This window comes from Lathamus discolor, chromosome 20 (assembly GCF_037157495.1).
Source record: "Lathamus discolor isolate bLatDis1 chromosome 20, bLatDis1.hap1, whole genome shotgun sequence".
In the NCBI taxonomy this organism is placed as follows: domain Eukaryota; kingdom Metazoa; phylum Chordata; class Aves; order Psittaciformes; family Psittacidae; genus Lathamus; species Lathamus discolor.
In genome coordinates, this window is record NC_088903.1 from 4,774,782 (window position 1) to 4,788,731 (window position 13,950).

The window sequence follows — 13,950 nt, forward strand, 5'->3', positions numbered from 1 at the left end:
GTTTGGCTGCATGGCACGGGGATGGATGCATGGCACAGGGCTGGCTGCATGGCATGGGGATGGATGCATAGCACAGGGCTGGCTGCATGGCATGGGGATGGATGTATAACACAGGGCTGGCTGCATTGCAGGGGTCTGGCTGCATGACATGGGGACAGATGCATGACACACGGATTGATGCATAGCATAGGGAGGGATACAGGACACGGGGATGGGTGCATGGCACAAGGCTGGCACGCTGTGTGGTGTTCCTGGCTCAGTGAGCATCTGGGCAGGGCCACAGGGCTGAGCCAGCACAGGGCATGTGTGCAGGGGTGAAGCGAGGAGCCCTTTTCCTGCCCTGCTCTGCCCCTCTGGCTCCCCCATCCACCTGGGAGCAGCTCTGGCGACGGGCTAGCTGGCTGCTGGGGTTCCTGTCGGGATGCAGCCCCAGCACATGGTCCAGAGGCAGCCGCAGGACCGTGCCTTGGCTGCTTCCAGCAATCCCGTCTGTGATGGTGGCACCGTGCCACCCATGGATGCACGCAGGCCCTTGGCATGGACGGGCTGCGTTGTGCATCCCGGGAGATGGCCTTGCCAACACCTCTGCCCAGGCCACCTTGCTGCTGTGTTTCCTATCGCCTGGAATTTGCTGGCTGGCAGTGCTGGACACAGCCCACTGGAGGAGCGGCAGCTCCCAAGCTTTGCCCTCGGAATGCCCATGTGGAAGAACCGGGCTCTCCTCCAGCCATGGTTCATCAGCTGCGTACAGGGGCTGCTGTGAGCTGCCCCCTCTGTGCCCAGCCCTGCCACCCCTCTGTGTCAGGCACCGTGCAGTGACAGCGCTGCAGCGATCCCGTGTCACACGTGCCACGCAGTGTGGGAGGTAGAGGAGGGAGGAGGAAGATCTTTCCCGTTCGGTGCCAATGCAGGAGGGAGGCAGGAGCCTGGTGCTGTGGCTTGTATGGGGCTGAGCGAGGCTCCTGTGGGCACCCCCAGCACCCTGGGGACCCTGGAGCTGCTCGAGCGCTGTCCTGGCTGTGAGGCAGTGATGGGCTCCTTGTCCCCTTTGGGACCCAGCGCACCCGTTGCTGAAGCGCGAAAGGAGATGGGCAGAATTTCATGGAGTGCTAGGGCACATCCCATCACTTGTCCCTCCTCCAGCACCAACAGAGCCTGAGGTGGGACCTGAGCCTTGTGCTGCTACAAACCCACCTGGAGCCCCCCCTGTGCCATGAACCGTCTGCAGCACGTACCCCGCAGGGCTCTGTGCGCCCAGCCCGTGTCCATGTGTTTTCCATGGCCGGGACACAAGCAACTTCTCACGAGTCCATGTAGGAATTCCTTTGGACCGGGGAAGCTGACCCGCTCGTTAAATACCGCTGGTGGTGCTGCCCAGACAAACACTCGAGCTGCCTCCTGCGCTGCCAACACTCGCTGCCTTCTGCCCTTCTCAGAGCAAAGGTCCCTGGGTTTAACTGGACACACGTGCTGCTCCCCCGGCACAGCGGCCTCTGCCATAGCTCGGGATGCTCACGCTGCAGGGACTGGGTTCCTGCAGTAGCATCCCGGCTCTGCAAAGCCAGGAGTGAGTCTGGAGAGACGGGAGAGCTCAAACCAGGGTGAGGGGAGGAGGTGATGAAATGAGGCCACGCTTAGCACTGAACTGATTAAACCCGAGCTCTAAAACTCTTTTCCTTCTGTCCTCTAGCCAGCAAGCAGCACAGAACATCATTAGTCCATATCCAGGAGACATTGAAAGACGTGGACAATTAATTATCATCTGTCCTGTTTAATTTCCCTGCCTGTCAGAGACGGCTTCCCAGCGGTTCATAGGCCAGTCAGTGTCTGAGGATGAGAGCTGAGGCTGGGAGCCAGCGCTCCTGCAGCGCAGCTCCTGCTGCTGTGGCCCTGTGATGGGACCCTTGTGCCCCCATTGTTCTTGGGGTCCCTGGGCTGTGGGCTTGAGGCTGTTTGGGTTTGATGACCGGAAGGACCCCAAGTGCTCCCACAAGCCAACGTGTGCCCCATTGGTGGCGATGGGCTGAATGTGACTGCTCCCCCAGGCTCTGCTGCTGGAGGGAGCTCTGGAGGGGTTTGGGGACACCTCAACATTGCCACAGTCAATAAAGGGCTCCAAAAAGGGATCTGCAGATGGGGCATTCCCATAGCTAAATGCTGGCTGTGAGGCTCCCCGCTAGCCCAGGCATGAGGCTGCAGCTGATGCAAAGGAAGGGATGCTTTTGGACCCTGGTTCCTGACCCTCCTCCTCCCGCAGCTCCAGTTCCATCGTTCCATCCATCCAGTTCCATTGCCTTCCTCAGACGCATCCTCCCCGCTATCCTCAGACCCTGGTTACCAATTGCTCTGCAGGAAGCCTTCCTCCCAAGTTTCTTTCCTGAGCCATGCTAAGCGCAGGCTTTGATTTGCTCCCCTGCTCCTTTCTTCCTTTCTCTTCTCTTTCATCCCTCCTACCCCAAATGAAGAAACCCTTTTGATCACGCTGGGCTCAGGCTCTGTAATAAGCAGCCCTGTTTGTGTTGTGGGGTTGTCAGCGTGATAACACGACAACGCGTCTCCTCGTCGTCTCACAATGAATTATTTCTTCCACTCTTTCTTTGGACCATCTCCGGGATCAGTTACCTCCTCCAGTATTAGCAGGCGGGTTTATCAACCAGTGGAGCATCCTTAAACCCTTAGATTCTACATTGCCCAGCCGGTCGCTGCTGCTCAACCAAGGCTGCAGCAATGTGTTTGTGCAGGGAATTGTCAGGCTGGCCTGAAAGCAAATTGCTTTGCCAATTTATTCCCTTTCCTGTGTGTGAACGCACTGCTCTTAAAGGGATGCTGTCACGTTAAATATGGAACTGCCAACCGCAGGCATTAAAAAATCATGGCTCGTCCCATTTTCCTTCCTCCCACTCGAAATCCTAAGAAAACAATAAATTCGGGCTTCTTTCGACTTGTCACCTGCTCTCAGCTGGAGGCGCCTTCCCAAGCTCTTCCCGGCAAGCGGGAGCTTTGGGAATTCAGCTCCATGACAAGTGCTGCAGATCTGGGGCAGAGCGTGCGGCTCAGGCAGCTCCTCACCAGGGGAAGTGCAGCTTCCCCTCTGCATCCCTTGCCTCCGATGCGCAGGGTAGACCTGGCAGCAGCCCCGGTGCCGAAGCACTCAGGGAACCTTTCGTTCCCACTGAACCATGTGCCGGTCAGAAAATCCTCCCCGTAGTCACCCTTGATCCATCATCACCCTCCTCAAGTCCCATCCTGCTGCCTGCACTCTGTGTCCCATCTGCTGTGACTAATGCAGAAAATCCTTCTCCAGCCTTCATCTTTCCAAGCACTTCTATAGGGAAGTTACTGGCAGTGGGTTTGTTGCCTTGTGACAAACTCTCATTTTCGGGGTGTTTTCATGCTCCAGGAGTTCCCTCGCAACCTCGCAGTGATTCCTGTCACACCTATTGGAGAGACCTGCCTGACAACAGGTTTGATTTGGGGCTGCGGGGGTGTGTTTGGATGCTTTTCCCCTCCCTGCTCCAGGGAACCTCAGTGTTCACAGCTGTGGGGTGGGAGCCGCAGAGCAGCTCCAGCTGGGATCAGTTTGGGAGAGCTATAAGGAGGGCAAGGGCAGAGCTGTAGGGGTTTGGGAGGGGTGTCCTGCTCAGTGGCCCTGGATCTTGGCATCCATCCCCACACAGGGATCCATTTGCCCTCTGCCAGCTTGGCTCCGTGTGATGCTCTGGTAGGTCCTGATGCGCTGTTTCATTTGGGGGGTTCAGGCCTGGGGTGAAGTTATTTGGGCTTCTGTGGTGTTTGGTGCAGCTCCCTCTGGAGTTCAAGCTCTTCTGAGTGACAGCAGAGAGAGCCACTGTCAGGACAGGGGTGTTTTGATGCCGGTGGTTAAAATACCTGCAGCATATGGTCATGGGAGGTTCAGAAGGCAGAAGTAATGCAAAGTGTCCTGCCAGCCTTAACTTCTTAATGAAAACAGCTTTTAGAGCTGTGCTCCATGGTCAGCATTTACTTATTTACTGGCCGCCCGCAGGGGCTCCGGAGCCTCCTCCAGATTGGGTGTTTGGTGACTTGGATTTTAATAAAGCACTGGGCTTACTTTGATGGGCTGACCCAAAGCGTAACATGGATTTAAACGGCTCCTGTTGCAAATATCTTTATTTGATACCCCTGCAGTGACTGCATTTCAAATGTCACTTGCTTAGCACTATGAAATATTTAATTTAGGCTGTAATACAGTAGCCTGCAAGAGCCCTGGCTTAAATTGGAGGTCTCCTGTGTCAGCCAGCAGCTACCCACAACCACGCTCAAAAGCCACTTTCTACCCCAAAAAGCTCCTGATGCAGATGTGGGTGTGAGGGGGCTGGATGCTGCGTTCACTGCGGGTCTGTGCTGTGCCCGCAGCTCATCACTGTCCCTTGTCATGGGGAGTACCTCCATCTCTGCCCTCCCAGCTCTAAGGGCATTCAGCCTGGCTCCGCAGCGGGAGCAGCACTGGCTGCTGCTCTCTGAATCGGGATGTTTGATGTCAAATGTGATTATCTGAGTCCTGCACATGCGGCAAATGGTCTTCTCCAGGAGCTTGGTTGTGCAGCTTCAGCGAGGGGGCCCGAGGTGCTGCTGGGGCTCGGACCCCTCCCTGTGGCATGATGTGGTTCTCTGCATTGTATCGCCCAAGAGGAAATAGTTGCGGTGAGGGCAGGGTTGGGATCAGGGCAAGGGGTGCCTCCAGCAGCGCACGAGGGATGGTGAGTACAGGGACCTCAACAGCAGAGCCACGTGTGGTGTCACCCCATCCATGGGTGCCAGGAGGGCTGGGGCTCTGCTGGGGTGTCAGAAGGCAGCTTTGTGCCAGGGGAGACGCTGCCATGTTACACGTGGTGCCTGGGTTTGATTCGGGGGGGGGGGGGTTTGAAACAAAACCCCCCTGTTTGTCACAACCAGGAAGAGGAGCAGCTCGGCCAAAGCTGCATCAGGTTGCGCTGCTCGGGTCTATTTTAAGGGGTGAACGGCACGGCTGGTGGTGTCTGACACCGTCACAGTGCGGGGCACATGCCCCTTCCTCCCCGTAGCTCGGCAAAGCCGCCTGGTTTATTCCTTTCTTGCAGTCACGCCGCACATCCCCACCTCGGCAGCTCCTCCCTGTGCCCGAGGAGATGCCCAGGGGCAGCTGAGCCCTGGTGCTCTGCCAGCGCTTTGTGTCCTCCTTGAGTTTTGGCATCGTGTGAGCGATTGCTGGGAGCGGGTTTGGTGCCGGGGTGGCTGCACCCAGGGCAGGCACAGCCTTGTCCCGCTGCGGGTTTGCCATGGGTGCCTCTGCCCTGGTTTTTGGGCTGATCCCAAGAAACCTGAAGGATCCTGGGATCCTGCAGCCCCGTGCCAGGCGCTCCTCAGCTTGGGGGAGCAGCAGCCCATTGGGATGATGAGCGCCTGCCCGTGTTTGCTTTGCTTTGTTCCCTTACTGCTGCTGGGAGCCCTTGAGCCCGTCCTGGAGGGGGGGCACAGGACCTGGCTGTGGCATGTGCCCAGGGCAGCGTGCTCACCACCTCGTTTATCATCCTCAAAGGACACGGCCCAAGTGCCCTGCCGCCACCACGTTGTGTCTCTCGTTACCCCTGTTTGGTCCCTGCTGAAGCTCATTCATTACCGTGCTGCCGACGCGGCGTTGGAAGCTCCGGGATTGCAGCACTTTGGGACGGGAGCTGCGAGGCGCTTCCCAGGCTTTGCTTCCTGGGGCATGTTCTCTGCAGCCTTGTTCCCTCCACGGCGTCTCCGTCAGTTCGGGTTTTCGCTGTCCTGGCTGTTTGGGAGCCGGGCTCAGATCTGCTGATTCAGGGGACACGTCCCTGCGGTGTCAGTGATCGCTGATGTGCCAGAGGACGGGCACAGCAGCTCTGCTGTGTCTGTGCAATGCTCTCTGCCTGCCCGTGGTGCTGCAGGATGTCCCATTGCCCTTCAGTGTGGGAGTGGGGCTAAGGGGGATCTCAGGGGGCATCTGAGGGTAAGAGCCAGCCTGGGCATTTGGAGGCCATGGCCTGAGGTTGGTCTGAGCCTTCTGCGTGCCCTGGTCCCTGTGCCAGGAGCCAACCCGAGGTCCTGAGCTCTGTGGGAGGGCTGGTTCGCACTAATCCTTGCTCTGGTTTACGGACTGACCCCAAAATGTGCCTCACTCTGGCATTATGGAGCATACGTGGGACTGGGGGGACAGGGCAGAAGGGGACACATGTCATGGCACATTATGAAATGCTGAAAGTGAAACAGGCATGGCCAGGGCGCTCGGTCTGTGGCGTGCCTGTGTCCGCTCGGGTGTGGGACATCAGAGCACCTTGTGATGCTGTAGGGCCCTGCGGGCGCCCTCCATCCCAGGAGCAGAGCACCCCTGTGCTCGCTGCAGCCCGGGCTGGTTGCATTTGCATCCCTCCGCCAGTTTCCTTATGGAATGCTCTGGGTGTGCCCACAGGAGCTGCCCCATCCCCTTGTCCACCGGCAGAGCTGCTGCCGGTGCCTTCGCCCGCTCTTGGCTCAGGGGGGCTCCGCCAGCGCTGCCTCCTGCCAGCGGTGCCCGCTCGGGGCTGCCGGGCTCCATCTGCGCTGCCGGCTCCCGGCCGCAGGCTGCTGCTGAGGCTGATTTAGTGGCGATCGAGCCGCGCTTGAAGCGCTCCTTGAAACATGAGCCCCGCGTTGGAAGCTCTCCGGGTGTAGGAGCGCTCGGGTGCGCTGAGCCCCGCACACGGGCAGGAGCCGGCGCGGTGGTGGCGAAGGGCAGAGCTCGGCGCTCCCTGTGCCAGGTAAGAGCGTCCCTGCGGTGGCACCGGCCGCTGCTTTGTCCTGGACCCGGACGGGTTGGGGGGGCTGGAAGCTGCCCTATGCGAGGAGGGATGGAGCTGCCTCCCCCCGCCGGGCTCCTCTGCGCCCCATGGAGCTCCGTGGGGGCTCGGGAGGGTTGATTGCCCCCCGATGCAAATCCCTGCCTGGGCTCTGTGTATGGCTGAGATGGGAACACGGAGCTCCTCCAGAGCTCAAGCGGCTCCTCCGCTCAGACACTGCCCCAAGCTGGGGAGAGCTCTTGGCTCGTTTGCTCATTCAAGCCACTTTTAATGGGGCCGCGCTGGCAGTTCTAACATTAAGCTTCATCAGGAAGGTTCAGACCACGGCTGGGATGAGGTGCGGTGATTCCAGGTGCACTCGGGCAAGGGGCTGTGGCATTTACCGGCTTTCCTGCGGCTCCTTGCAAATGAGTGCATTGCTCGAGGGGTTTAAGGGAGTTTTGTGACAGCTGCTGGTGACTTTCATACTAAATCTTCTGCTTCCGTGGCTTTTGTTTCCTCTTGCACTCCAGCAGAGCTGAGGAAAGCGGACTCAGTTATGGAATCATGTGAACTCCCATCAGATTTTCTGGGTTTACATTTCTTGCTCTCTTAGCAAGTTCCTCTGAACTTCGCGTTCAGGTTGTAGCTTCCCTGATTCTGCGGTGATGAATGGGACAGATCTTCAGGTCAGCAGTTTTGAGGCCAGTTCAGCTCTGTGGTGAAGGTGGTTTTACCTGAACGGAGGTTGTGGTCCTGCGTGTTGGGTCTTTGTGTTCAGGCCCAATAAAAGACCCTCGGGATGGGGTATGGGTCAGTGCCAGCAGCAGGAGGGACCCGAGAGGGTGGTACTGGGAGAACACCCCCAGGCATAGCTCAGGCTGCAACAGCACAGACACCTCTGGCTGGGCTGTGTTTAACCACGCACCCTGCACCCAGATCACTGGGTCCATCCCCAGGTTATCTGGAGTGTCAGAACTGAGGCAAAGAACCCAATGAGCATCAAATCCCCTCACTCTTCTTGTAGCTCGGCCAGAACCCTGCTGCCCTGGTGGCTTAGCTCATGCCTTTGCTCTGTGCTTTTCTGGGTGTAATCTATTTCCTGGGCTAAAAAGCAGCTCTTAGGGGATTTGGGGGGGCCGAGCATGGAGGGAGGGTGGCTGAGAGACCTCTGCCACATGTCCTGAGCTCCAGCTCCTCCTTTGCATGCTGAGGGGTATAAATGTGTCAGCAGGCTGCAGATGGCTGCTGGCATTGCCTGCGCTGATCCCCTTGCTCCTCCTGGCCGCTCTCAGAGGCTGCTGTTGCCCGCAAGCTCCTGGCGGAGCCACCCAGCACAAGGTGGCCAACTGTGGCACGGGCACCATTTGGGTCACTGTGATGTGACCCTGCCTTGCTGCAGGAGGGAGGGATGCTCAGTGTGGTGATGCGGTGTGTGGGCACAGAGCTGCTCTGCAGTGCCTGCATCCGGTGCGAGAAGCCATAGAACCATGGAATGGGTTGGGTTGGAAGGGGCCTCAAAGCTCATTCAGCTCCAACCCCTGCCCCGGGCAGGGACCCCTTCCACTGGAGCAGCTTGCTCCAAGCCCCTGTGTCCAACCTGGCCTTGAGCACTGCCAGGGATGGGGCAGCCACAGCTTCTCTGGGCACCCTGTGCCAGCGCCTCAGCACCCTCACAGGGAAGAGCTTCTGCCTAAGAGCTCAGCTCAGTCTCCCCTCGGGCAGGTTCAAGCCATTCCCCTTGGCCTGTCCCTACAGGCCCTTGTCCCAAGCCCCTCTCCAGGTTCCCTGCAGCCCCTTTAGGCACTGGAGCTGCTCTCAGGTCTCCCCTTCAGGAGCCTTCTCTTCTCCAGGCTGCCCCAGCCCAGCTCTCTCAGCCTGGCTCCAGAGCAGAGCTGCTCCAGCCCTCGCAGCATCTCCATGGCCTCCTCTGCACTTCAGGAGAGCTTGGTTTGTGTTTAAGCACAGGATGTCCCTCAGTGACGTGGTTTAGTGATGGACACAGCAGTCCTGGGATAAAGGTTGAACGTGATGATCTTGAAGATCTTCTCCAAGCTGGCTGATTCTAGGATTCTGGGAGTGACAGGGAGGAGAGGACGTCAATCCCACAATCCAGCTCTTATTCCAAGTGATCACAAACGATCAAAGCAGTGAGAATGAGAAGGTGAACGTCCCTTGGACTCGGCGATGGGAGCGCTGCAGCCCTGCAGGGTGTGTGGGGCTGGGGGCTGCGCTGGGTGCCGGTGGGCAGCGTGTCCCTGCCGTGCTGCGGTGGGAGCGCTTTGACGCAGCGCTCCCCGATGCTGTGACACCGAAGCTGCCGTGACCTTCTTTAATTTCAGAGAGATCTGGACATCTGTCACGAGCTTTTCGCACCCAGCAGGAGCCTTTCGCCCCTTCAGGCTGGTGGCAGGGCCGGAACAGCCTCCGAGCAAAGGGCAGCAAATAGCGCAGGTGGATGGGTACCGTGGGGCTACTGGGGCTGATGGGCCAGGGGAAAGCTGGGCGAGGGGCAGCTCAGCCCACTGACCCCAGTGGAGCCCTGTGCCCCTTGGGATGACCCCCAAAGCACAAGGTTGCTCCATGGAGAAGATAAATGCTTGCCTTCATCAGCCCTGGGGTGGGATGTGGTGGTGGAGCTGGGCTGTGGTGACCCTGTGCTTTGTGCTCGGAGCACTTGAGCCCCCTTGGGAGGGTCGATGTGGGGTCACTTTCCCTTCACAGGGGCACAGTGAAGGGTAACAGCCCCCCAAAAGATCCTCAGTGCTTTGAAAAGGCCAAACCTGCCCCATAGTAGGTGTCAGTCAGGGAGCCGTGTGCTGCCACACGTGCTGTGACCTGTCCAGCCCCATCCATGTGCCTGACACCTGAGAAGCAGAACAGGAGCAGCAGAAACCAAGTGAATGAGATGAGCGTGCCCTTAGGACAGGCCTTAGAAACGCTGCAACGGGAGCTGCTGCCGAATCGAAGCGGCAGCAGTTCCTCTCCATGGGATGGGGGAGACTTTTGGGATACTTTGTCCACATAATGTTCCAATTTTAGCTCTGCATCCCGGGATGCGATTGCATTATAAATACCCGGGAGGGGGAGGATGCCAAGGGCAGCCGGGGACCTGCCTCCACTGCCGTGTCCCCACCAGCGCTCCACATGTCCCGCTGCGTCCCCAGGCTCTGTTTCACATTCCCGGTGCTCATCGCCTCCCGGATCTGCTTTCCAGCTGCTCTGCTAATGGTTATTCTGGTAAAGGCCCTCTCTGGGCCTGTGGGGCGCCTGTCCATTGAGTGCCATCAGGCATCGATCGCTGTGGGTTTTGGGGAAGGATCACAGTGATGTGATGCGTTGGATGGGGTGTTTCTGCCCAGCCCATTGCTCCCTCTGAGGGATGGCTCCATCCTGCTGCTGTGCCAGCCCCCAGTGTGCTGAGTCCGGGAAGGTTCATTTCAACAGCATCAGCTGGGCTTTGGAATTAAGATGTAGGGGGGAAATGGAGCATTTCAAGGCTTTTAATCGCTTGTTTCCAGTGCAAGGGATGTGCATTTCCTTCTGTTTTCATTGAAAAGTGAAGCTGGAGCTTCAGGAAGCACCCCAAGGGCTCCAGGGTTAACGGGTACCAGAGGGCTTCATGCAGACTCCAGGCTCCCAAATCCTTCTGCCGAAAAGCAAATTTACTTATTTTTAATGGAAAACGCCTTTTAGTTTTGCTGCTTTGTGTTTTATCCGGTGATGCACGAGTTTAGGGGTGTCACTGTTAACATTTGGGGCCAATCGTGGAGTGATTTAGACTGGAAGGGATTCTTGGGGGTTGGTTATGGGTCATGATCTCTCCCCACATGCGAGCGCCCTCCCTGGGCAAGGATGATGTGAATTCCTTCAGGAGATGGGGCGAGCGCTGCTGTGGGGTGGTCGGACCCCAGGGTGCTGCTGGGTTGGCTCCGGGCCCCTCCATCGCTGCAGGTCCCGGCTTCTGCCTCCGTCTCAATTGACAGCTCATGGAAAAACCTTCCCATACGTTTTGCTAAATATAACTACGGAGGAGCCGCTCGTTGTCACCTCCGGGGGCTGGGATGAGCGAGGCGACTCTGGAGCCTCGGAACGCACCGCGACCACCGCGCTCGGGGTAGGTGGGATGGGGAAGCGGGGGGGGGGGAAAGGGAAGGGAGACCCCAGAGCCGGTCCCCCCGAGCCGGGGTCCCGGTGGTCGCAGCGGGGCCGCCCCGGTGGCAGCGGGACCCACGCGTGGAAACGGGCACGGAGCTCCTGCGCCCCCGCGGGGCCGCGGCCGGGGCTGCAGCGGCCGGGGCCGGGTGCGGGTCCTGGGCTGAGCCCGGTGGCTTTTGGCCCACCGAGACCTCCCTTCCGCAGCAGGATGGGTGCTGGGTGCGCTGAGCCCCTCCGCAGGGCGCCTGTGGGGACCGGGCTTGCTTCCTGGGGGGCTCGGGTTGTGATGGGTCGTACCCGAGGCTGCCGGGTGAGGTGTCCGGGGTGATGCTGTGGTTGCATTCCGGGCTGCCCGTTCCATGACCAGAGCCTCTGGTCTGGTCCCTAATGCCCGAGCAGGATCCGCACATCCTTCTGGAGGATGCCAGCGACACCTCTGGGGCCTGTCTGGCCACCCACAGCCACCCCGATGCCCCACTCCTGGCCCCTCGGGGTGTCTGGGTGCCGCGTGCCTCTGTGTGTGTGTAAGCAGCAGCTGCCAGCTCCAAGGTGGTAACTGGATCACAGCGCTCGGGTGACCTTCGCGCCTCTCCGAGGCTGTTCTGGATGTCCCAGCGGCTCCCGGTGCGAGCTCGGGCAGCAGGGACAGGGTGTCTGCGAGGCAAGGGCCACAGGAAGGGTGTCCCTGGCTGACCCCAACCCCTCCGTGGGGAAGGGTGTCCCTGTGTGGGGCTCGGCTGGAGCTGCAGAGCCCCTCATTCAGGACAGGCACCCACCTAACACAGGGGAGAGTGCTTGCATCCATGGTGGAGATGGGCTGTAGGGGACAGAGCAGCTTTTGAGTCCCTCCCATTGAGTTTCTTGCCAGCAGAAGTGGTTGCCATCCCAGCTCTGTCTTGGGCCAACCTATGGTGATGTCCAGGAGGGAACAGAAAGACTTTGACACGAGGAGTGTCCTCTGGTGCTAGAAACACGGAAGAAACGGGTTATTCCCTGCTCCAGCACCGACCTCCTGGGGATGCTGCTGCTCGTGTCATCTGGCTTAATGCAACTCATTGCAGTGATGCAGATGCTCGGGGAGGTCCCCCCAGCCCAGGCAGCCCGGGCACCCCACAGCCCCTGCTCCCATCCCTCTGTGCTCACGGCGGGTCTGTCCTTCCTCCCGCAGGCATGAAGCGACCCCTGAGCCCATCGCACAGCCCCGAGAGCGGGGTGCAGGCGCTGGAGGCGGGGAGCTCCCCCCCGGGCCAGCCCGAGCAGCGCATGAAGCGGGAGAAGAAGCACCAATCGTTCACGCTGTGCGAGGTCTGCAACATCCAGCTCAACTCGGCCGCGCAGGCGCAGATCCACTACAACGGCAAATCCCACCAGAAGCGCCTCAAGCAGCTCAACAAGGGCAAGATGCCGGCAGCACAAGGTAGGAGCCCAGCCAGGAGGTTGAGGTTGCCCCAAAGGCTGCCCTTGCTCTGGGACGGCCGCTCCGCTGGGCTGCATTCGCGGGATGCTCGGGAATGCTGCGTTGTGCCCTCGGCATCTGTCTCTTGTTGGTCTGCCTGAGCAATGGGGGCTTCCCCACCCCGCTGCTGGTCTATGAGTGGTTTTAGGGCCTGGAAGCCCACGGATAAGCGTGTGGGGTCCCATTCATGTGCAAGGGCAGTTGCTGGTACTCGGTGTCTTTGTGAGCATCTTCATGGGTTTCCATAGGTGACTTGTGCAGCCGGGATGAGCACATCCGTGCGGAGCGGCTGTTGGTTTCTGGGTTACTGGCTCCCTGCTTTCTGGGTGCCAGCTTGACCCAACCCTGCAGCCTCTTGCCATGCGGGTCTGCTGTGACTATGCTGAGTTTGGCTGTTGTTGTCTCAATAACAGGATGCTTTAAGGCCCATGGATGCTGTGAGTTGGGGCAGTTTCTGTTCTCCTTGGTGGAGCTGCTGTTCACTGCCTCATGACTATGAAACACCCCATTGTGCTACGGCTGGAGGGGAGCAGCCCAGGCTCATCCACCCAGGAGGGTGCTGCTGGCTGCGGGTCTGGGTGCAGCCCCCTTGGAGCAGCGCTGGGTGGCAGCTTGGCTGCTGCCTTCCTTCCCTTCCGGACTCATTACAAGTTGGATTAAGGAGCTGAAGCCTCTGAAGCACTTTGTAGCTAATTGGTGCCTTCATCCGGTGTGAGGATGCTGAGAAGTTGAGGGGGTGCGGAAAGGGCAGGAACGTGCTGGGATCCTGTAAACTGGGGTGTTGGGAGCTGGCCCCTGCACCCCACTGCCCTTCCCACGAGGAGCTGCTCTGCTGAAGAGCAGGAGAGGGTTGGAGCCCCTGGTTTCATCAGGAAACATTTGTCTAATAGCACATGGTGGTTGGTTTGCAGCCCTTCAATGTGCTTGCAAACAGCCAAGCAGCAGCGGGTCGCAGGGTGGTAGAACCCGCTGCATCCCGGGTCCTAGCCTGGTTAACAGGATGGGTGGCCACAGCACCGTGCCCCACACACATGCTGGTGCTCTCTGGTACCGTGGTGGCTGTGCTTGGTGCTGGTGCCCTCGTGTCTGTGCACCCTGGACCCTGGACCTCGTGTCCTGGCTTCCGGACCCAAGCTCCCGTCCAGCACCTTCCATCCTGCTGGGCACTGCATTTCCTCAAAGGCAGCTCAGCACCGGCAGGACCTGGCTCCCGGCCGGGGCAGGAGATGCTCGTCCCCAGCAGACCCCGAGGGTGGGAGCTGGGCACTGTGGCTGGTGCCAGGGCCTTGCCTGCGCTGCCCTGCCCTTGGCAGACCCCGGGGGATCAACCTGCTCCTGCTGCAGACTGGGCAAGCTGGAGCCGCATTCCGAGCATGGCAATGGTCATCTGCCTGCCAAATCCTGCCCTCGCTGGTGGTGGCTTCGACTGAGCAAGGCCTGGAATATGCAAAGGAGCTGGGCTTGTTCATCATCGCTCCCTGACAGATGGAAATATTGCCTGCTATTTTAATGGGAACAGGGCTCATAAATTCCAGCCTG

General features: G+C 59.4%; 1 protein-coding gene across 4 annotated transcripts in view; it reads left to right on the forward strand.

The window, feature by feature from the left end:
* ZNF385C (zinc finger protein 385C) overlaps positions 1-13,950 on the forward strand; it is a 66,062-nt gene that overhangs the window by 13,561 nt on the left and 38,551 nt on the right. For 3 of the 4 annotated variants that reach the window (XM_065699034.1, XM_065699035.1, XM_065699032.1), the window contains one exon: positions 12,124-12,372. In XM_065699034.1, the coding sequence (XP_065555106.1) occupies positions 12,126-12,372 (247 nt within the window). In that variant the 5' untranslated portion in view covers positions 12,124-12,125. Of the gene's footprint in view, positions 1-3,633; positions 3,722-12,123; positions 12,373-13,950 lie in introns of those variants that run through there. The other variant, XM_065699033.1, reaches the window with a different exon arrangement.